This window comes from Carcharodon carcharias, chromosome 13 (genome assembly GCF_017639515.1).
Source record: "Carcharodon carcharias isolate sCarCar2 chromosome 13, sCarCar2.pri, whole genome shotgun sequence".
Lineage (NCBI taxonomy): Eukaryota > Metazoa > Chordata > Chondrichthyes > Lamniformes > Lamnidae > Carcharodon > Carcharodon carcharias.
In genome coordinates this window covers 12,497,448-12,522,303 of record NC_054479.1, presented here as the reverse complement: position 1 = coordinate 12,522,303, position 24,856 = coordinate 12,497,448, and the positions used below count along the sequence as shown (strand labels likewise).

Here is a 24,856-nt window from a genome sequence, read left to right as displayed (position 1 = left end):
TCAACCTGTTTGGCCATGTTATGCACACACCATCTGTAGCCATCAAGTCCTGAACTGGGACTTCTGGCCAGAGGTTGGGACACTACCCACTGCACCACAAGACATTCTGTGTTACCTCTAGACTTGACTGTTCCAAATCATTCCTGGCTGGCCTCCCACATTTTACCCACCAGAAGTTTGAGGTTATCCAAATTTCTGCTGCCCGGGTCTTACTCTCACCAAGTCCCCTTCACCCATCACCTCTGTGCTCGCTGACCTACATTGGATCCTGGTTAAACAACCCATCCTTGTATTCAAATCCTCCGTGGCCTTACCCCTCCCTATCTTTGTAATATCCTGCAGCCCCACAACCCTCTGAGATATCTGTGCCCATCTAACTCTGGCCTCTTGGGAATCTCTGATTTTAATTGCCCCACCATTGGCCATGTCTTAAACAGCTTAGGCCTTAAGCTCTGGAATTCCCTCTCTCAACTTCTCTAAGTCTCCTTTTAACACACTCCTTAAAAAACCTACCACTTTCACCCAGCTTTTGGCTATGTGCCATAATATATTCTTATGTGCCTCAGTGTCAAACATTGCTTCATAATGCTCCTGTGAAGTGCCTTGGGACATGTTATTACATTAAAAACATTATCTAAATAGATGTTGTTGTATATCTAATTGCAAGTGTTTTCATTAACATATGAAGTACCAAAATAATGCAGCGATAATGGTGGGGGTGGGGGGGTTCTACTATGAATAAAAATCCTCCTCGACTTGTGATAATAAAAGTGATTATCATCCTTTGGCTTTAGTAGCAAAGCTTTGGGCTAACGATGGATAATTATGTAAAAGGAAAACGCCCATTTTATAGCTGTGACCAAGCTTGCTTGCACACATTCTTCATAATCCAAAAGTTTGCTGACTGTAAGAACCTGAATGAAAGTGTGATTTCTGCATAATAATATATACAGCACACGGAATTAAGATTTACATCACGGGCACGTGTCTCAGGATTTGAAAATTCAGGAGGCGAGCACTTTCCAAGCAAGTGAAACCATTCAGACTTTATAAAAATTCGGTTTCCATAAAAGGGGCTTTTAACACCGCGCTGAATGTTTGTGTCCGGTTTTGGGATCCCCTTTTTTATACTCTGTGTTGGAAGCCAGTCACTGGCAGTGTGCTAGGCTTTGAGGCCGGAGTCTCTGTGTCTAATCCCGCAACACCAGCTGTGGCTCAGTGGGTAACATCTCACCTCTGGCCGCAAGGTTTCAAGGTTCAAGTTCCACTCCAGAGAATGGAACACAAAAATCAAGGCTGGCACTCCATTGCAGTATTGAGTGAGTGCAGCACAGTCAGAGGTGTTGGCTTTCAGATGAATCATTAAACCGAGGCCCCATCTGCCTGCTCAGATGGATTGAAAAGATCCAAGGGCATTATTTCAGAAAAAGAGCAGGGAAGTTGCCCCCAGTCTCCTGGCCAATATATATCCCTCAACCGATGTTACAGAAACAGAATACGTGGTTATTATCGCATGGCTACTTGTGGAAGCTTGCTGTGAGCAAACTGACTGCGGTGTTTCCTACATTCCAACAGTGACTGCACTTCGGAAGTACTTCATCGGTTGTAAAATGCTTTGAGACGTCCAGTGGTTGTGAAAAGTGCATTATAAATGCAAGACTTTCTTGTAGGTTTGGTCCACTGTCTAGGTCCCTTACAAAAATAAAAAAATGCTGGAAAAACTCAGCAGGTCTGGCAGCATCTGTGGAGAGAAAGACAGAGTTAGCGTTTTGAGTCCGTATGACTTCTTCAGAGCTCTGAAGAGTCATACGGACTCAAAACGTTAACTCTGTCTTTCTCTCCACAGATGCTGTCAAACCTGCTGAGTTTCTCCAGCATTTTTTGTTTTTGTTTCAGATTTCCAGCATCCGCAGTATTTTGCCTTTATCCAAGTCCCTTATACCTGTTCAGGAGCACATAAATGCAATGGGGATAAGAGTTTATGCTTCAGGCATGAGCAGGAAAGTATGCCCAAAATGCACCTGGAATTGTGCGTGTTAGGTTACGCTTCAACATTCTGCTATAATTCATTTGCATAATAACAAAACTTAAAATCTGCCATGAACCAATGCAGTCAAGAATCATAATACAAAATAATTGTTTCTTTTTTTTTAAAAAAGATATTCCTTGCTGTATTTAAGAGTGGGAACATGGTGTAGTTTTATTACTACAGTTGAAAATGGGGCTAATCGCCAAAAGTTAATTATTTTAACAATTGTCTTGTCCTCCAACTGTAAGAAACACTATTTAAAATCCTGGATGAAAACTACCATAGAGAACCATTTAATAGTTGGCATACACAAGTGTGTGTGTTTTTTTTCGGTAAAATAAATGTATTTTTTGATGCACCTGTGTGCCATAGAAATTTAGCCCCATTAAAGGAGCCTTATAGAACCTGCTCAATTGGCAAAGCATACAATTTCATCCTGAGAGCGGGGGCAGTTTTTTTCTGGTGGTTGTGGCATGATTCCCCCACTAATTGAACCTTGGACTCCAGCATAAAAGATCACAGGTAACATGCATGTTTGTGGTTTTCGACTTAACTTGCTCGTGTTTTTAAAGGGGAAAAAAATTCCCGATATTTTGTGCCGGTTGCCGATTTCTGCCGGATTGTGCCGCTGTTACCGGGACAACCCTACTCCACCCCCCTCCCCCCCCACACCCGGCCGTTATCCCAAAAGCAGGTCGGTGCTCTGGCCGGTACTAGTTTAAAAACAGATTAATTGATCATCTATCGAGTTACCTTTTGTGTAACTCGCTGTGCACCAATTGGCGACAGTGCATGCCCATAAAACATGCAAGTGCTGGATAATTTATCAGCTATGACATTCCTTGGGGCATCCCGAGGCTGTAAAATGAAGGTTTGTTTGCCCTTGCTGGAACCTGCAGGCATGATCTGGCAAGACACTTTGATGGGTCTTTGTACCCAGGTGCAACTGAAAGAGTTGGATGTCGGCTGCACCCTTGAAATGTAAAATAGTTTCCAAATTAATTTCTGACTGAGAGGGAGGTAAGTCTGAAAGTGGATAAGTATGGCTTTGTCTGCAGTATGTTTTTTTAAATTGCTTAAATAAATGGAATACCCATAAACGTACACTTAAATTAGCATGTTATTTGGACTTTTCCACTCTTGGTATTTTTTTTTAAAAGAAGTACATTTTGAAATGAGTTAGCATACCAAGTCCCTTTGTGAAATTTGTTAAAAAAGGCCTCCAACTTCTCTCATGAGTTTGGTTATGGTAATGTAGCTTGCAGTGATACCTGTCTGTCTACCTGTAGTACATTGCCATGGTAACCAAATCAGGCTACAGACGGGTGGCATTGTGAGGCTGCAGTTCTGAAACCCACCGCCACCCCCCCCCCAAGCCAAAACCAGTTGAGCAAGCAGCTCGCATTGTTTATTGCTGTTGTAAAATCAAACACCCTGTAGAATTTCACCATCTTAAACGTGGTTTAAAGGGCACACGAGAATACTGCCACCTGCCAGTTCCCCTCCCAAGTCACACACCACCCTGACCTTGAGCTATATCGCTGTCCCTTCACTGTCGCTGGGTCAAAATCCTGGAACTCCCTCCCTAACAGCACTGTGGGTGTAGCTGTGCCATATGGACTGCAGCGGTTCAAGAAGGCAGCCCACCACCACCACCTTCTCAAGGGTAATCAGGAATGGGCAATAAATGCTGGTCTAGCCAGCGACACCCGCAATGCCATGAATGAATCAAAGAATTACAGTGACCTGTCACACTTTGAACTGGCAGCCATTTTGAGCCCTGTACGGCCTCCCCCCAGCAACCCCCCCCCGGCAACCCCCCGGCAACCCCCGGCCCACCCTTCTTGGGAGTCATGCCCCGCCTGCACCAGAGGAAAGAACAGGAAAGCTCTCCCATCAGTCCGCTGCACGGTGATTTGTTAGGTGTGATCCTTCCTTGACCAGTGATCCACAAAGCACAACTCGAGATAAGGAGGTCCCAGTTGACTGAGGATCACAGGTGCGAGTCTGCAATTCAGCACACTCTACAGTTTTTTTTTAATCTTGCTGTGTGATACCCGTTTTAGACGCTTTGAGGCAGCTTTGTGTTGTTGTCAGGGCTCCAGCAATGTGTCAGTCAAGTGGGGACCCACAGTTAGCGAAACCATTCACTAAATTCAGGAAAATGTCTTTATTCTGAGAACGATTAGAAGGTGAAACGCTGTCTACCACCAGGAGTAATTGAAGCAATTGGAATAGATGCAGTTGAGGGAAGACTAAATAAGCACACGGAAGAGAAAAGAATAGAAGGATATATTGAGAAAGATTAAAAGAAATAGGAAGGGAGGAGGTCAGTGTGAAGCATAAACATAGGTATAGCTAGATTAGATGACCTTTTTCTGTGTTGTGAATTCTAAGTAATTCTCTGGTGGGGTTGAACGTAATGAGTATTGAAGTGCCTTAAAATCCTTGTTGCGTTTCTCCTTTTGAAAATTATCTTGCTTTTGTGTTCCTTTCACTAATTTTTCTCCCATCTCCACACCCTGCTCAGCTCACCCGTGTCTACATCCAGCCTGTGGCTGAAGTTGCACTTGATTTTATTTTTCAGAAAAGCACTGCACGTCTTGAAATTTTGTTCACCATCACTAGTCATAGCTCTGCTCATCTCAGAGCAAGACAGTTTTCCCCTACCCCCTCAGTGAGACACTGTGACCGCGGAAACGTCCTGGACAGTCTCTTCAGGATTGTGAAAGGAAAACTTTGCCCATTGCTCCTCTCCTGATCGTCCTCTGGTCTCTCCTGCTGGAGGGTTTTGTGTGTGAATGTTAAGTGAGGAGAGTGTCAACTTTGATTGTCCTGTTGTTAAATAGGACCCTAGGGTCAACCATGGCTCAGTAGGTAGCACCTTCACCTCTGAGTCAGAAGGGTTTAGGTTCAGACTTCAACTTGAGTACAAAAAAAAATATCAAGTGCCGAGGGAGCACTGCATTGTCTTTTTGGATGAGACATTAAACAGAAGCTCAGTCAGCTCACCCAGGTGTATGTAAAAGATTCCACTTTGAAGAAGAGCAGGGGAGCTATTCATGCTATCCTGGTCAGTATTTATCCTTTCATCAACATCATTTAAAGAAAACAGATTATCAAGTTGACTTCCTCGGATTATCGTTTATGGGAACTTGCCGTTCACAAACTGGCTGTCACATTTCCAACATCACAGCAGTGACTGTACTTCATAAAGTACTTCTTTGGCTGTACAGTGTTTTAAGATGTCCAGAAGTCACAAAAGGTGCTATATAAATGCAAGTCTTTTTTTTTTTATAAATGGAACAATGCGCCAGTCAGAGACAATACCTTGAAACAGGTCGGTTTAGTTGGGGGCGAAGGAAAGGGTGGGAGGAACCTCTTGAAATAAGCATGTGCCCCCAAAAAGTATTTTCTTATTCAGCAGGTGCACCACACTGGGCTGTAAATAATAATTCCACTGCAGTAATCTTGAACCATGGAATGCTTACCTAGAACTGCCTATGGCAGCAGGAAAAAAAACCTACTGTTTAGGAATGAATTTTTTTAGTCTCTCAAAGGAAGAATGTAAAAGGGTACAGGGAAAGGACAGGTGAAACGAGATTAGAATTGGCAGTTTGCACTTGGAGAACTTGCAGAGGCATATTGGCCACCTATACTGTCATTTACTGATTAACTGCAATCATCTGTGTGCATTTTGGGAGGAAGATTGAAGGGAGACAATGTAAACGATATGGCACAATTTTAGAGGGTGCTGGAACTAGGACACCTGGGGTTTCATGTACGCAAATCTTTGAAGTTTGCAGGACAAGTTGATAAAACTGTATACAAAAAAAACACATGGGCTTGAAGTAGAAAAATAAGGAAGTTGGGTTAAACCTTTATAAATCAGCGGCGAATCCTTACTCTGTCCGATTCTGCGTACCACATTTTAGAAAAGGTATCAAGGCTTTGCACTTCTTACAAAGGAGATATAAAAGGAAAGACTTGCAATTCATAATAGTGCCTTTCAGGATGTCCCAAGCACTTAAAATACACCAAGGATGAGGGACTTCAGTTATGTGATGAGGTTAGAAAAGTCGGGATTGTTCCCCTTTACAACAGGCAAGATTAAGAAGGAATTTACTAGATGTGTTTAGAATTATATGAAGCCTTGAAAGAAAAAATAAGGAAAAGCTCTTTGCTCTGCCAGGAGGATCAGTAAGCAGAGAGATTCAGGATGGTTGGCAAGAAAGCAAATGGAGATGAAAACTTTATTCATCAAGTTATTTTTGAATGTCCTGCTTGAGAGGGCAGTGAAAGCAGTTTCAGTAGTGACTTTCAAAAGGAAATTGGAAAGGAAGAAAGTGCAGGGCTATAGGGAAAGAGCAGGTGAGTGGGATTAATTGGATAGCTCTCTCAAAGAGCTGGCACAAGCTGAATGGCCTCCTGTGCTGTATGCTTCTCAATAGAATGCTTTTTGCCTAAATGATTGTACTCAGAAGCTAACTGAAGAGAAAATTAAATTAATGTAGTTAAGTAAGGTAAAACAGGAGGAGGTGTTCATATTTCAAATCGTATTTCATTTTAATCTGAATAATCTGGGCTGAATATTTTCTTGAGGCTTGCACTCAATTATCTAAACTAAGCTCCTATCCGAGGCAATATTAAATGATTGGTCTGTCCAATGTACAGATTTCTTCCTGCAAGGGAAAATAGTATCAGATTGTTCAATTTCTAACCTGGGATGAAGAAACTGGTCATCATAAATCGCTATGCTCTTTGCAAGTCTACTCTTCCTGCAGGGCACTCCTAGTGTACATGCCCATTGAGGTTTCAAAATACAGAAATTAATTTTACCTAGTTTTGTTATGTACTTTCTCAGTTGTATCACAGTGGGCAGCTCTTGTGACAAATTATGATCTGTTATTTCCAACCCTCTTCCTAAGGATCTCTCTGTTTTTCATCTGCATGCCCCAGTCCCCTGCTCCTCCACTCCTAAAATACCATCCTTGCATTCTACCTCCTCCCTATACCCACACATTGCTGCCTGTTGCTTTATCCATTGTACCACCCGCTGTATTGGACTTGATGCCAACTGTGGCTCTGACATGAACTTAAGAAAGAAATTAGTTGATGCCTTTCATGTCCCCAGAATGACTCTGTATCTTACACCTTATGAAGTACTTTTGAAGCATGGTCACTATTGTAATGGAGGAATTATGTCAACCAATTTGCACACAGCAAGTTCCCACAAACGGTGATGCAATATCAATCAAATAATATGTTTTGGCGGTGTTGGTTGAGGGATGAATATTGGCCTGAACTCTCCAGGTCATCTTCGAAATAACACCAGGGGATTTTTATTTTTGTGTGTAAGTGTGTGTCCACCTGAGAGGCGGGGCCCTCCATTTAACGTCACATTTGAAAGACAGCACCCCTGGCACTGCCGTATTCCCTCGGTTACTGCGCTTGGGCTATCAGCATAGATTTTGTGCTCTAGTCTCCAGAAAGGGACTTGAACCTTCAGCTTTCCGGCTGCAAAATTTAAGTGTGACCAATTGCACTGCAACTGACATTCACAAATGTGAAACACAAGATAGCAATACACGCAAAGTAACTCAATCACTCAGAAACTGACAGAAAAGCAGAATACCTCCGATGCTGGAAGCCGGAACTGAAAACAGAAAATGCTGGAAGTGCCCAGCAGGTTGGGCAGAATCTGTGGAGGGAGAAGCAGAGTTAACGTTGCCTCATCTCGATGTCACTAACTGTCCTGCCTCCTGTAGGCATGCTCTGTTTTGGACACGAGATAACTGGGAAACGCTCACCTCAACATGAGCTCATCTTAAAAAGCAGCAGTAAGCCTATTGGTCACCGTGAATAAATTCAGAAGACAATTACATAATTATCTGAAGAGAATCAATTTTCAGGGCTATAGGGAAAAGGCAGGGGTGTGGGACCTAGTGAGTTGTTGTTGCAGAGAGCTGGCCCAGCTATGACTTACCGAATGTGCTGGGCACTTTACGAAAAATAATTTGTGACACACTTATTTTATAGGTTTTTGGAATTGCTCACAATGGCAGTGAAGTGGTGTTTGGTGTCCATCCAAGTTGCCGTGAATCAGCTGCATAGTGGAATCACGTGAACAACAAACAGTGGTGCCAGACTCCCCCTCTCTGGGATAAAAACAAAAAAACTGCGGATGCTGGAAATCCAAAACAAAAACAGAATTACCTGGAAAAACTCAGCAGGTCTGGCAGCATCGGCGGAGAAGAAACTCGAAACGTCAACTCTTTTCTTCTCCGCCGATGCTGCCAGACCTGCTGAGTTTTTCCAGGTAATTCTGTTTTTGTTCCCCCTCTCTGGATTGCATCAAGAAACAATTTGGTTTCTGACCAATTTCATTCTTGTTCTGGTGCCAACCCACAAGTTACACAACCTGCCATGATGGGTTTTCAAGAGGTGGCTTCCCAGCTGCTAGTCAAAGTGGTGTAACCCCCTAGGTCACAGTGCAAGGGTAAGTTCTCCTTTTTGCTTTGCCTTGGGGCAAGTATGACAGGATCACGCACCAGGAGAGGAAGTTTGTCGACATAGTAAACTTTATATTGGAATCAACATGCGGCGCTGTTCCGTGATTCCAAATGACTGCAGTGTGAAAAGAGGAAGAATCTTAACGGTTGCATTCATCTCAAGAAGAGAACAGTTATTATGAGGTTCTATAAAATGGAGCCAGGGGAGCAGGTTAGTTTAAGTTTAATGCTCAATGTGAGGAGCCATCTGATACCCTGGTGTACAGCTCATGATTATGATTTATGTGGGCCTTTTTTTTTTAAGAAAAAATAAATTAATTCATGGGCATCACTGGCTGGGCCAGCCTTTACTACCCATTCCTAACTGCCCTTGAGAAGGTGGTGGTGAGCTGCCTTCTTGAACCGCTGCAGTCCATGTGGTGTAGGTACACCCACAGTGCTGTTAGGAAGGGAGTTCCAGGATTTTGACCCAGCGACAGTGAAGGAACAGCAATATATTTCCAAGTCAGGATGGTGAGTGGCTTGGAGGGGAGCTTCCATCAGATGGTGTTCCCACATGTCTGCTGCCCTTGTCCTTCTAGGTAGTAGCGGCCATGAATTTGGAAAGTGCTGTCTACAGAGCATTGGTGAGTTCCTGCAGTGCATCTTGTAAATGGTGCACACTGCTGCCACTTTTTTTTTGGTGATGGAGGATTGGATGCCAATCAAGTGGGCTGTTTTGTCCTGGTCAGTGTCAAGCTTCTTTGAGTGTTGTTGGAGCTGCACTAATCCGGGCAAGTGGAAAATATTCCATCACCCTCCTGACTTGCGCCTTGTAGATAGTGGATAGGCTCTGGGGAATCAGGAGGTGAGTTACTCACTGCAGGATTCCTAGCCTCTGACCTGCTTTTGTAGCCACGGTATTTATATAGCTCGTTCAGTTCAGTTTCTGGTCAATGGTAACTCCCAAGTTGGTGTTAGTGGGGGATTCAGCGATGGTAGTACCAGTGGATGTCATGGGGCAATAGTAAGATTCTCTCTTGTTGGAGATGGTCATTACCTGACACTCATGTGGCGCGAATGTTACTTCCCAGTTGTTAGCCCAAGCCTGGATATTGTTCAGGTCTTGCTGCGTTTGGACATGGACTGCTTCAGTATCTGAGGAGCTGTGTATGGTGCTGAACATTGAGCAAACATCACGACTACCGTGCTAAATGGGATAGATTTCGAACAGATCTAGCAACTCAAGATTGGGCTTCCATGAGATGCTGTGGGTCATCAGCAGCAGCAGCAGAACTGTACACAACCGCAATCTGTAACTTCATGGCCTAGTATATCCCCCACTCTACCATTACCACCAAGCCAAAGGATCAACCCTGAATCAATGAAGAGTACAGGAGCAGCACCAGGCATATCTAAAAATGAGGTGTCAACCTGGTGAAGCTATAACACAGGACTACTTATGTGCCAAACAGCATAAGCCAGCAAGCGATACACAGCTAAGTGATTCCACAACCAGCGGATCAGATCTATGCTCTGCAGTTCTGCTGCCTCCAGTCTGTGAATGGTGGTGGTCAATTAAACAACATGCTGGAGGAGGAGGCTCCACAAGTATCCCCATCCTCAGTAATGGGGGAGCCCAACATTTGCAGCAATCTTCTGCCAGAAGTGCCGAGTAGATGGTCCGTCTCAGCCTCCTCCAGTGGTCTCCAGCATCACTGATACGTTCTTCAGCCAATTTGATTCACTCCACGTGTTATCAAGAAATGGCTGAAGGCACTAGGCACTGCAAAGGCTATGGGCCCTGACAATATTCTGGCAATAGTACTGAAGGCTTGTGCTCCAGAACTTGCCACACTCCTAGCCCAGCTGTTCCACTGCAGCTACAACTCTGGAACCCACACGGCTATGTGGAAAATTTTCCAGGTATGTCCTGTACACAAAATAAATAGGACAAATCCAATTACTGCCCCACCAGTGTACTATCGATCATCAGTAAAGTGATGGAAAGGGTCAGCAACAGTGCTATCAAGCGGTACTTGTTTAGCAATAGCCTGCTCACTGACGCTCAGTTTGGGCTCCACCAGGATCACTCAGCTCCCGACCTCATTACCGCCTTGGTTCAAACATGGACAAAAGAGCTGAACTCGCGAAGTGAGGTGTGAGTGCCTGCCTTTGACAGCAAGCCACATTTAACTGAGGGTGGCATCAAGGAGCCCTAGCAAAACTGGGGTCAATGGGAATTCAGTGGCGGGGGTGAGGGTGGGGGGAACTCTCCACTGGCTGGAGTCACACCTAGCACAAAAAGAAAATAGTTGTGGACAAAGACAGGACTTCATCTCCATATGGACAGTGCAGTGGTCACTCTGATTAATACTTTCATGGGCAGATGCATCTGTGACAGACAGGCTGGTGAGGATGAGATCAAGTATGTTTTTCCCCTTGGTTCTCTCACCATCTGCTGCAGACCCAGTCTAGCAGCTATGTCCTTTAGGACTTAGCCAGCTCAGTCTGTTGTGGTGCTACTGAGCCACTTTTGGCTATGGACATTGAAGTCACTCACCCAGAGTACATTCTGCACCCTTGCCATCCCCAGTGCTCAGTGTTCAACATGGAGGAGTACTGATTCATCAGCTGAGGGGAGGGGAGGTCGGTACATGGTAATTAGCAGCAGGACGTTTCCTTGTACATGTTTGACCTGATACCATGAGACTTCCTGGGGTCCAAAGTCAATGTTGAGGACTCCCAGGTAACTCCCTTCTGACTGAATAACTCTGTGCCATCGCATCTGCTGGGTCTGCCCTGCCAGTGGGACAAGACGTCCCAGAGATGGTGATGGTGTCTGGGACACCATTATCTGTGAGGTATGATTCTGTGAGTATAACTATATGTCTCCTAATTTTGGCACTAGCCCCCAGATGTTAATGAGGAGGTCAACAGGGCTGAGTTTGCCATTGTCATTTCCGGTGCCTAGGCCAGTGCTGGGTAGTCTGTCTGGTTTCATTCCTTATAGACTTTCTAGCAGTTTGACTTCCTAAACCACTTCAGAGGGCAGTTAAGATTCAACCACATTGCTTTGGATCTGGAATCACATGTAGGCTAGACCAGATAAGGACAGCAGATTTCCTTCTCTAAAGGACATTAGTGAACCAGATGGGTTTTTATGACAATCAGCAATGGCTTCATGGTCATCATTGGACTTTTAATTCCAGACTTTTATTAATTGAATTCAAATCCGAGATTTAAACCCGGGTCCCCAGACCATTACCCTGGGTCGCTGGACTACTAGTCTAGTAACAAAACCACTTTGTCACCGCCTACCGCCTCCTCCTGATGTGTCACTTTAGCCTGAAAATCACTTGAACAAGATTGTAAAAATCTATAAATAATGATTTGCAAGTTTTAATAAACACAGCTTAGTTTCCTTGGCATAGGTGAATCATCCTAGTAGGTGTACTTTTTGACAACTTACTAATTTATTGCATTGTTCTGCAACTTGACATCATTGTTCATCAAAATGCCTTGCAATGGCCATCTCCAACAAGACAGAATCGAACCATCTCCTCTTGGGAGGCGGTGGCATTGTCACTGGGCTAGTATTCTGGGGACCCGGGTTCGAATCCCTCCACACAGATGGTGAAATTTGAATCCAATAAAAATATGGAATTAAAGGTCTAATGATGATCATGAAGCCATTGCCAATTGTTGTATAAGCCCATCTGGTTCACTAATGCCCTTTAGAAATCTGCCTTATGTTACCTGGTCTGGCCTACGTGTGACTTCAGACCCACAGCAGTGCGGTTGACTCTTAAAAATGCCCTCTAAGCAAGGGCATTTAGGGATGGGCAATAAATGCTGGTATAGCCAGTGACATCCACATCCCATGAATGAATATTTTTTTAAAAATGGCATTATCAAAGCTGAACCTCCACTATTATCATCCTGGGGGTTACCATTGACCAGAAACTGAACTGGACTTGTGATATAAGTACTGTGGCTACAAGATCAGGTCAGAACTGGGAATTCTGAGCGTGTAACTCACTTCCTGATCCCCCAAAGCCTGGCCCAGGCACAAATCAGGAGTATGAGAGAAAACTCTCCACTTGCCTGGATGAGTGCAGCCCCAGCAACACTGGAGAAGCTCGACACCATCCAGGACAAAGCAGCCCACCTGATTGGCACCCATCCAGCAACTTAAACATTCACTTCTTCCAACACCAGTGCACAGTGGCAACAGTGTGTACTATCTACAAGAAAATACCATAAGACATAGGAGCAGAAGTAGGCCATTCAGCCCATCGAGTCTGCTCCGCCATTCAATGAGATCATGGCTGATCTGATAATACTCAACTCCACTTTCCTGCCTTTTCCCATAACCCTTGATTCCCTTACTGATTAAAAATGTCTGTCTTAGTCTTAATTATACTTAATGGCCCAGCCTCTACAGCCCTCTGCGGTAAAGAATTCTATAGATTGACTACCCTCTGAGAGAAGAAATTCCTCCTCATCTCTGATTTAAATGGGCGACCCCTTTGAGATTATGCCCTCTAGTCCTAGGCTCTCCCGCAAGGGGAAACACTCTCGGGGTCTTGACAGCATAGATGCTAAGAATCTTATATGTTTTAATAAGATTGCCTCTCATTCTTCAAATTTCCAATGAGTACAGGCTCAACTTACTCAACCTCTCCTCATAAGAAAATTTCCCCATACTTGGGATCAACCTAGTGAACCTTCTCTGGACTGCCTCCAATGCCAGTATATCGTTCCTTAGATAGGGGGACAAAAACTGTTCACAGTATTCTAGGTGTGGTCTAACTAGTGGCTTGTATAGTTTTAACAAGACTTCCCTATTTTTATACTCCATTCTCTTTGAAATAAAGGCCAACATTCCATTTGCCTTTCCTATTATCTGCTGAACTTGTATGTTAACTTTTTGGGATTCATGCACAAGGACTCCCAAATCCCTCTGTGCTGCAGCTTTCTGTAGTCTTACTCCATTTAAATAATATTCAGCTCCTCTATTCTTCCTGCCAAAGTGCACAACCTCACATTTTCCCACATTACATTGCATCTGCCAAGTTTTTGCCCACTCACTTAACCTGTCTATATCCTGCTGTAGACTCTTTGTGTCATCCTCACCAATTGCCTTCCCACCTATTTTTGTGTCATCCGCAAACTTGGCGATTAGTACATTCACTTACCTCAACTAAGTCATTAATATATATTGCAAATAATTGACGCCCCAGCACTAATCGCTGTGGCACTCTACTAGTTACAGGTTGCCATCCCGAAAATGCCCCCCAACTCTGTCTTCTATTAGTTAGCCAATCCTCTATCCATGCTAACATACCAATCCCAACACTATGGGCGCTTATCTTATTAAGTAGTCTTATGTGCATTACCTTATTGAACGCCTTTTGGAAATCCAAATATATTACATCTACTGATTCTCCTTTACCTATCCTGCTTGTTACCTCAAAGAAACTTTGTTAGGCATGATTTCTCCTTCATGAAGCCATGCTGACTGCTTGATTTGACTATGTATTTCTAAATGCCCTGCGATTATATAATTTTATAATAGACTCCAACATTTTCCCAATGACAGATATTAAGCTAACTGGCCTATAGTTACCTGTTTTTTTTATCTCCCTCCCTTTTTGAATAAGAGTGTTAGATTGGCTGTTCTCCAATCCTCTGGGACTTTTCCAGAATTTAAGGATTCTTGGAAGATTTTTACCAGTGAATCCACTATCTGTAGCTACTTCCTTTTAATATCCTAGGATGCAACCCATCAGACCCAGGAGACTTATTGCTTTCAGCCCCATTAGTTTCCCTAGTATTTTTATCTGCACTGCAGCAACTACCAAGGCTCCTTCCAAACCCATGACTGCTACCATCTAGAAGGACGTAGGCAGCAGATGTATGGGAACACCACTACCTGCAAGTTCTCCAAGCCACGCACCATCCTGACTTGGAATTATATTGACGTTCCTTCACTGTCGCTTGGTCAAAATCCTGGAACTCCCTCCCTAACAGTACTATGGGTGTGCTTACACCACAGGGGCCGCAGCGGTTCAAGGCTCACCACCACCTTCTCAAGGGCAATTAGGCCTGGGCAACAATTGCTGGCCCTGCCAACAATGTTCGTATCTCGGGAAAGAGTAAATAATTTAAAAAAAAACTACTCCTACATCAAACAGGTCAAGAAAATGTTTATTATGGTAGATTACCCATCAACAATCTGGTGCAGTCCAATTTGTGGTGGGTTTATTAGAAGTTTTTTAAAAACACTGTTCATGCATTTATAATCTAATTTGAATATGGTAAAGCCATTTTACAGAATTCATGTAACCAAGAAATTTAGCCCATTCTAAGGAAAACTTGCATTCATATCGTGCCTTTCCTCTCCCATGGAGGTCCAAGGAACCTCATAGCCAAAGAATCATTAAGTGTGATCACTGCTTTGTTTTTATTATTTATTCTTTCACAGGACATGGGCGTCGCTGGCAAGGCCAGTATTTATTGACCATCCCTAATTGCCCTTGGGAAGGTGGTGGTGAGCCACTGCCTTGAATCGCTGCAGTCCATGTGATGGTGTTGGTACACCCACAGTGCTGTTAGGGAGGGCGTTCCAGGATTTTGAACCAGCAACAGGGAAGGAATAGCAATATATTTTCAAATCAGGGTGGTGTGTGGCTTGGAGGGGACCTTGCAGGTGGTGGTGTTCTCATGCACCTGCTGCCCTTGTCCTTCTAGGTGGTAGAGATCACAGGTTTGGAACGTGCTATTGAAGGAGTGAGTTGCTGCAGTGCATCTTGTAGATGGTACACACACTGCTGCCACTGTTCCGGTGGTGGAGTGAGTGAATGTTGAAGGTGATGGATAGGGCGCTGATCAAGCGGGCTGCTTTTGTTCTGGATGGTGTGAAGCTTCTTGATTGTTATTGTAAAGGCAACCCCAGCAGCCAATTTGAACACAGCATGATTCCATAAACAGCAATGATTATGGTGCTGGTATGAGCATTGATGTTTTGCACACTAGATTAAATCTGCTTCCATCACAAGAAGTCATGGTCACTTTTAAACTGTGTCATTGCAGTGTCCCTATTGAAACCCAGCAGGCTGCCTGTTCACTAAATTCAAGACACCACCTCCTTCGCTATTCATATTATCCCAGCTTAAATCTGCCAAATTTCTGTATGAATTGTTGGAGAGGAATTTGTTTTAGAGCCCAGGCATGTGAAATTTCAGTTACTTTTAAACATATGAAACAAATAATTTCATGCATTGCTTTTTTTTGTTAAGCATTTGTGTAGCACTTCACACTCTTAGAAGGATATTTGACTGCTTTACTGAGCAGAGGACAAAAAATGGATAGGAGGAGAGGGAGTGCGGAAACCTGTGATCAAAGAGAAGAATAGCGTGTAGATGACAGGCAGGTGTTCAAGAAGTTCGCTCCAGCGGCACAGAGAGAGAGCCGGCCACTCCTACCTCATTAGGCTCTGTGAACAATTTTGAAGAAGTGACTTGTCAAGCACGCTGCGGCATACTTTGTGCTGCATCTAAGACTTCCAGAAAGCCTTTGATAACGTTCCTCACGAGAGGCTGTTGCCAGCCGCCAGTAATTCAAAGTAAGGTCTGGAATTAGATAAGAAAGGAAGAAAGCGGCAGGCGCTTGTATAAGGAGTAGCATCAGGGTTGGAAGGGGAAGGCGGGGTGGGGGAAATAAAAAAAAAAGCTTACATTTATGTGAAACCTCAGAACATCACAAAGCACTTTACAGCCACTGGTGTAGTCGCTGTTGTAGGAAATGTAGCAGTCAAATGGCATACAGCAAGCTCTGACTAAAAGCAATGTCATAATGACCAGATGATCTACTTTTGTTTAGTGATGTTGGTGGAAGGACAAATATTGACCAGGTCATTGGGGAGAACTCTCCTGAACTTCACTGAATAAAGTGGGATCTTTTACATCCAACTGAAATGCAGACGGTGGGGCCTCCCTTTACTGCTTCATCCAAAAGGTGGTATCTTAGGGCAGTGCAACACTCCCTCAGTACTGCACTGGTGTAGTCAGCCTGGATTATGTATATGCTTAACTCGAGTGCAGCTTGAAACCACAACCTTCTAACTCAGACGAGAGTGATGCCCACTGAGCTGCAGCTAATGCAAGGTAGGAGGCCAGTACCTGAGGACATAGTGCAGGGATGCCTATTGTCCCTAATTTACACAACTAACTTGGATTCAAACTTACAGCAAGACAATAAAGTTTGAAAAAGGTTTGAAACCTTGGAGGGAAGCAATGATGGACAGACAGTGTCTTAGAAAAGGACTTAGATAAATTATTTATTTGAGGCAGTACAGTGGCAAATGAAAGTTAAATACAGCTAAGTAAATTTATGCTGCATATATCAGAAGAAAAAGTGAGTAACCTGCATACTCTGAGCAAATTAGCAGTCACTAAAGTTGAGGCTTGAAAGTGATCTTGATGTTAGTGGAGTCAGCACTTTGCCTATGAAGGGCATTGTGGTACAGCAATTAACAAACCCTCACAACATTTAAGAAGTATTTAGATGAGCACTTGAAATGCCAAGGCTACAGGCCAAATGTCGGAAAATGGGATTAGAATAGATGTTTGATAGCCAGCACAGACACGATGGGCTGAACAGCCTGTTTCTGTGCTGTATGATTCCGACTCTAAAGCTGAACTCTATTGCTGTTTCATAGTCATTGCAGCAGAGGAGGTCAATTGGGCACATCAAGTCTGTACCAGCTCTCCAGATCAATCCAATTAATCCCATTCTCTCTCTATTTCAGTATAGTGCATGTTACAGAAGATTGCTAAAACTGAATAGTGCTGTGGGGTCAGCCTTCACTGTGTGCAGTTTTGGTCACCCAATACCAAAAAGGGACATTGAATCTCAAGTGAGAAGAGCCAAGCAACTGATTTGATCCCAACATCTGAGGAATGAGCCATGAAAATAGGCTAAAGTGATAAGAGCTTTTTGGCCTCAAAAGGAAACAAACAGAAGCTGGTGGGTTGGTTACCCTGTGGTTGTACAGCCCAAAAAAACCTTTTGGCAAAGTTCCCCGGCAAAGGCTGCTCAAAGCAATGGGAATGAAACAATGTCAAACCTGGAAATGATTAAGAAACAAACTGAAAAGGAAGTTGCAAGTACCTGATAGGGGAATGATAAAGTTGGAAGCCAAGATGTTAAACCATGTAGAAAAGGTAATCCCAGTGCACCAGTACCCATGGCAAGGGGACACAGGTTGAGACAACAACTTTTTGAGTTCTCTGCCTGAACGCAAACTGTGGCAATTATCCGCCAAACCGTGGCAAAGTGCCGCAATTTTTTTTTTACAATGTGTAGGGAGAGGACACAGGCCTCGAGTCTACCTTGGCCAGAACAGGGAACGAACCCTGTATTGGCATTAATCTGATCTGCACCCTAGCCATCTAGCCAACTGACCTAACTAGTCCCCGAACTGTGACTAATGAGGGGTAAATTTAGAACTAATATCAAAACCAATTATCAACACTTGTAGCAGACTTCCAAAATGTAAAAAAAATATTAAATTGGTCAAGAGATATTGGATGGCAGCCATTGGTGGTCGTGCTTCAGCTGATCTTTACTTCCCTGTCATAAAAAGGTGAAAATGCTGGAAATACTCAGGTCCGGCAGCATCTGAGAAAGACTGGGTTAACGTTTCAGATCAATGACCTTTCAGCAGAAACCAGCAGCTGTGTTTGGGAAATCAATGATTCAGGATTTTTTTTTATTTGTTCATAGGGTGTGAGTGTCACTGGCAAGGGCACCATCTGTTGCCCATCTCTAATTGCCCTTGAAAAGAGGACGGTGAGGCACTGCCTTCAACCACTGCAGTCCATGTGGTTTAGGAACACCCACAGTGCTACTAGGGAAGGAGTTCCAGGCTTTTGATCCAGCAACAGTGAAGGAACAGTGATAATTTTCCACTTTAGGATGGTATGACTTGGAGGGGGACTTGCAGGTTCCCATGTGCCAGCTGCCCTTGTCCTTCTGGATGCTGGAGGTTGTGACCTTGAAAGGTACTGGCGAAGGAGCCATGGCGAGTTGCTGCAGTGCGTCTTGTAGATGGTACACACACTGCTGCCACTGTGCATCGGTGGCAGAGGGAGTGGTTACTGAAAGTGGCGGATAGGGTGCTGATCAAGCAGGCTGCTTTGTTCTGGATGGTGTCAGGCTTCTTGAGATTTGCTGTAAGGGCAACCCCAGCAGCCAGTTTGGACACAGTGTGATTCCATAAACAGCAATGATTATGGTGCTGGCATCTTCTTCCATCACAGGAAGTCATTGTCACTTTTAAACTGTGTCATTGAAGTGTCCCAGTTGAAAACATGGGGTGCCAATCAGGATCCTGGATGATATTGAGCTGCTCAAGGATTGTTGGAGCTGCCGTCATCCAGGAGAGCACTCCTGACTTGTGCCTTGTAGATGGTGGACAGGCTTTGGCGAGTCAGGAGATGAGTTACTCACTGCAGAATTCCCAACCTCTGACCTGCTCTTGTAGCCACAGTATTTGTATGGCTGCTTATTTAATATCCCTGTAAACCCAACTGGGAAACTGAATGTTTGTGGTTGTTAGGGTCGGGAGGAGAGGGAGGTACGTGATCAGTCTGTGGCCGTGAATGAAATTACAACCTCCTTTTCGTGTTCATTTCGTGAGGAATAAATTGTTGTCGGAGGACTGGAGAGTGTGCAGGAGCCTCTGTTGCTGGAAGAAATCACTGTGATGCTGCGTTAGCTCTGGTAAGGCTGTCTCACCATCCCCTGTGTGTCTTTCCCACAGTTGCATTGAAGGACAACAGCTGGGTTGTGCAGAATGATTCGGACAAGCATGCTGCCAGGCAATTTGTCGATTTCAGTCTAAGGGACTTCCAGCTCTGAATAGACAAACTATTTTCTTAAGGGAAACTTTCCCTTGCGCCAGGGACAGATTATGTTCCTCACCATTTCTATTCTTTTGATACTGAAATTACTAAGATGCCTGTTGAGTCCGAGTGATCTTGGGGGGGGTATGGGGGGTGGGTTTCCATGTTTAGTAATCGTGGAGGTTTAATCCTGGCCATTAATTAAATCGAAGGCCCCACAAATTGAGCAAAGCAAGCCCTACTCCCCCTGCTATCCACAAGGCCCGTGAACACCGGTGCCTCTTAAAGTCAACACCTCGCCATTTCCTATTGGTCATTTACTGCAATGTCGATGGCACTCACTGAGTATAGTCTCTGCCAACTGGTCCCTACAATTGGCAGGGATGCAACAACCTTCAGTCTCCTGCCAATGTGAGGTTGTGGAGTGGTGTCCCACAGCCAAACTTGGGGCTGTGGGTGGGTGGGGTTTACTTTAACGAGCCCTCAGACAGGTCGAATACAGCCGGGCCGGGAAAGAAAGAATGCGGAGAGAGCTCGTCTCCTAGACTTTGCCACCGGCAAAAAACAAACAAACAACAAAACAGCACCAGGGGGAAGCTGTCAGTTTTTTTTTTCAGGCACGGGTAATGTTAGGCGAAAATTTCACAACTCCCAAAATTGGCTGCGAACGTGCTGTTTGTAGCGAACTAGGACGAGGTCGAGTACCAACCCTGAAGCAACGGCAACATGCTGCCGGTGCTAGAAACGCGAAATAAGAGAGAAAATCTCAGCAGCCTCAAGTGGGGAGAGCTGGAGAGTTGATTTCCGCGCTCGGTGACCCTTTCGTCCGGACAGAAACGACGTCCCTCCCTGCCCAAAGTGCTGGGCACATCACTCCCGCACGACCTTTCTTTCCCCTAAAGCGAGTTACCAGCGGTTCAAGCCTCGGTGGACCGTTGGGGTTGCTTGTGTCATTAAAAGCACCGTCCCTCGGTCCCGTTTGCACCCACCAGGGCAGGACTTAAGAGCAATGAAGTGGGTGCACCGTCCAGAAAGGGGGACGGTGGCTTCGCCACCTCACCCCGTGAACAGATCCTGCCGGAGACCAGTCCAGCTGGTTCGACCAGAAACAACACCCCCCCCCCCCCCCCCCGCCACACACACACACACACACACACACACACACCTATTGAACAAAAGGAGATAGTGAGTGAAGCAAGCCCAGCCTCTTGTGAACTTCTCCTTTGCGCTGAGAGAGCCAGCGGATGTCTAAACCCGAGATTTCCTGCCCTCCGCTGGGGGGTGAAATTATGCTGTTCAAAGTTTGTTTCTAACTTGTGTGTGTGTGTGTGTGTGTGTGCATGTTTTTTTTGCGGTTGCTTTAATTGATGTTGGAGATTCTAAATTCACGGGGCACGTTATTCCCTCACTTCGGGTGATGGGGGGGGGGGGGGGTGCGGAAACAAGATCTTTAAAATATAGCATGTTTTGACTTTCAATGTTCTTTCCTTCTGCTTCTGCCTAGTATGTATGGGTGTGTGTGTGTGTGTGTAAGTAAACGTGGTCAAACAGGAGGGGTGGTCTGGGGTGCGAGTCACTGCAACGCTCTGGCGACTTCTGTCCCTGCCCCCTTTCTGAACTCCGCTTGCTCCCCCCCCCCCGCCCCCGAGGAGCAGATGAACCCATTTGTCCACCCGCTTTGCTGTGCTGTTGGTAGCCAGTCTTTGAAAATAGCTCACTGGCGGCGCTCACTAGATGTCCCAAAGGGTGGCAGCGCGTTTTCCCGGTTTCCTCTTGTTTGTGCAGCTGCAGTGCCCGAAAAGGAGCGGCGGAGGATTATATCCCATGAATTTGACTTCTACATGGATTATCCTGTACGCGAGTACCTTTTTTTTTTGGATATTTTGACTCCTGGTTCCTCATTGTTCCACTTCTTGCCCACACGTTTGTCGTGTTTCCCCTCCCTTCGGGTTCCTCCCTGTCAGGCGCCAGTTCTCTACCAGTTGCTACCCTGGTTGGCAGGAGGGATGGTCAGGGGCAAGATGGGGGAAGAATGCAAACCCTGTCAAGTGTTATTGTTTGAGTGGGGACTGACTGGGTGTGGATCATGAAGAAGTGTAATTGCTCTCCCCAAAATTAGGAAACACCTGATGATTTAAAAAAAAACCATGCAGTTCACAAAGGCCAATTGAGATGGGTTGATAATGGGGTGGGGGGGTTGGTGAGCCTAATTGAGATGGGTTGATAATTGGGGGGGGGGGGGGGGGGGTGAGCCTAACTTTTAAGTCACCCTGTGAGGGCAGTCATCCTGACTACTGGGTTGGCAAAATTTCCTGCCACCCGGTTTAGATAAGGCACAGAAACAGAATTACCTGGAAAAACTCAGCAGGTCTGGCTGCTGAGTTTTTCCAGGTAATTCTGTTTTTGTTTTGGATTTCCAGCATCCGCAGTTTTTTTGTTTTTAGACAAAGCACAGCCTTGGTGAATTTGGTAATGGGCTCAAGGCTAGTTCACAGTTGTCATCTTTTAACGTGGGAATTCCTAGTGTGCTCTTGACTAAGTGGTGGATGGTGGCTGGTTTTTTTTTTTGCCGTGCTTTTTGGATCGGTCACCCTCAGCAAGCATAGCTTCGTTCCTGAAAGCTACCCGTCGTCCAAAAGACCTTGACTTGTTCATTGTTACGCTGAGTGAGAAATGCGAAGCCTGCGCGACCTTTGTTTAAATTGCGAATTGCTTGTGTTCCGAAACAAAAACCGGTTCACGCGGAGCACGTCAGCATGGACCCGTTGGGCTGAATGGCCTGTTTTTGCATTGGAATCACTTTGTAGCAAACTCTTACTTTATCAAAAAAAAATCATTCTCCTCCCGGGGAGGGCGGCTTTATGTAAAATGATTGTTCTAGTTATTTCTCTATTGCTGAGCTTGCAAAAATGGCTCCTTCCTTCAACTTGATTTTTTGAAACAAAAAATGCAAATCACCCAAGTTGTTTAATTGTACTGGTTTCAGTTTTGCTTATGGCAGGACAGAGTGACAGAGACGGAGACTTTACTGTGCACTTGAAAATACCTTTTGACAGCTCCTTTCATATACTGTTGAAAGATGAAAGGGGTTTTTTGGGGGGGGGAGGAGGTGTGGTGAGTCAATGTTGCACGGTGACACTTTTAAGCAGAAGATTAACTAAGAAAAGGTATTTTCTGCAGCATTGTATTTCCTTGCCTCTTTTCAAGTATTTTTGTGGATTGATTCATCCTAGGGGAGTACACCTCAATGTTGCAGAATCTCAATTTAATTTTGAACACTGTGCACGGAGCTAAGCTGTCTCCAAAAGGCAGTGGTTTCTATATTGGCTGAGGACTACCGACTTTTGTTCTGAGGGCACAATTTCTGTTGGTATACTGTGTGGCTGGACATATGCATCAATATGATGACCCAGGGTGCCAATGCCTTGTAAAAATGACTGATGTGGACCAAGTTAAATGGAGCAGGTGAGTAGTGAGTACACAAGGGGACCATTTGGCCTGCCTTACTTGTGCTGGGTCTTTTTGTCCCCCTGGAGCAATCCAAAGCTAATCTCACTGCTCTGCCCTCTCTCTCCCTCGAGTTCTGATGTTTATCCACCTAGAATGGTTGTGGTAGAGACCACAGCATCAGTTAAGGGGTAATTCAAGAAATATTTGAAATGGAGGAAGATACAGGGCGATGATACAATGCTGTGATGAGGGATATGGTAGCATTAGATTCTTCTACTAAACAGATGGGCTGAATGGCCTCCACTGTAAATTTCTATGATTCTACCTTTTCCCTTGAAAGACAGAATAATCTCTGCCTCAGTCACTCTTTGTGGCAAAGCTCCTTCTACATAAAACTGCTTTGCTTCGCTCCCTTGATAGTAACCAGAGGGAATAATCTTTCCTTATCCATCCTGTCATAACTCCCCTATAATATATATCAAAACTGCTATTAAATCTCCTCTTGGTCTTCTCTTCTACAGTGAAAATAGTCTCTGTATCCCAGAGCACTCCTCATTGCTACAGTTTCCCACTCTTGAACAGAACCCAAACTGAGCACTGATGAGCAGGTTGTTGTTGAGCAGAATTTGCTCAATAGTACTTTTGATGACACCTTTAGTCACCCTTATTATTGATTGGGAGGAGACAGCTAATTGGCAGGGTACATTGTGGGCAATCCTCCACATTGTTGGGTTGATGTCAGTGTTGTTCCTATGCCAGAACAGTTTGACTAGGAAAATTTGTGGACTCTGGTGCACAGGGCTTCAGCAGCACTGCCTCTGGACATTGTCAGAGCCCATTATGCTCTTTATGTGCATTGAACAACAGTTGGTTAGTGCTGGTATCTATGAATCTGGGATCTCGTGGGGAGGGGGAATAGAATCAACATCCACTAAGCACGTTTGACTGAAGACACTTGCAAATAATTCAGCCTTGTCCCTTTATAGAATCATAACACAGAGAAGGAAGGTAATTTAGTGGCAAAGTATGCTCATTTCAAAGGGTCTTCCAATTAGCTCCATACCCTGCTGTTTGTTTCTTGGTTCTCATGTGCTGAGCTTCACTATTCACACAGGCAGAGTTCTAGCACTAAAGCCAATGTAAAAAAACACAGTTCTTGAGACCTAGGTCCTTAGAGTTGGAGAAGAGTACAGTAAGCTGGGAATCTCAGCACTGTCTTCATGTGGAATGTACTGGTCAGTGATTATCATTTGGGAATACAATGATGAACATTGAGAGTTGGTTCTGTTCTGGTCCTTGAATCTCTGGGATCTCCTGACATTTCTATCAGCCAGGAGACTCTCGGAAAATGTGCTGTAACTCCTGGCTTTGTAGATCTCTGGGGTGGGGGGAGCTCAGCAAAAATGCCTTCAATGCAGTAAAGCATCTCTAGGTGCTTCACAGAGGGGTTAGTGAACAAAATTTATAAGGGGATATTAGGAGAGAAAAGAGGGAGTTTTTAAGGAGCAGGAGGGGAAAACGAGAGTGGTTTAGGGAGGGAATTCCAGGAGTTGGGTGCAGGGCAGCTGAAGGCATGGCTGCCAGCGATGGAGCGGTGAAAATCACAGATGCACACGAGGCCAGAATTGGAGGAGCCGAGATATCTGTGAGGGTTGCAGAGCTGGAGGAGGTTATAGGAATAAGGAAGGGTGACACAGTGAAGGATTTGAAACACTGATGAAGACTTCAGCAGCTGACTCATAATACTGGTCCACCAGAGGAGACCAGTGACTGTGAATGGCTGTGTGGACTAATGGGTTTTGCCACCAAATTTGCATGTTTTTATGTGGAATAGCAGGTTTTATTCCCCCCTCCCCCCCCCCTTAGCATCATTATTGCAAAGTTGTCACTTTTTTTCCATATTGTTTAACCCGCTCTCTTGTGGATTTTAAAACTTTAATTTCAAGCCTTGTACATCTTCACAGGCAGATAAA

The 24,856-nt window shown here is 44.7% G+C and overlaps 1 protein-coding gene across 5 annotated transcripts in view; it reads left to right on the top strand.

Annotated features, from left to right (window-relative positions):
* hic2 (hypermethylated in cancer 2) overlaps positions 1-24,856 on the top strand; it is a 95,822-nt gene that overhangs the window by 62,542 nt on the left and 8,424 nt on the right. Inside the window, exon 1 of one of the 5 annotated variants that reach the window (XM_041201960.1) lies at positions 21,114-21,286. The exons of the other annotated variants lie outside the window; for them this stretch is intronic. Coding sequence (XP_041057894.1) covers positions 21,168-21,286 — 119 coding nt within the window. The 5' untranslated portion in view covers positions 21,114-21,167. Of the gene's footprint in view, positions 1-21,113; positions 21,287-24,856 lie in introns of those variants that run through there. 5 annotated transcript variants of the gene reach the window in all.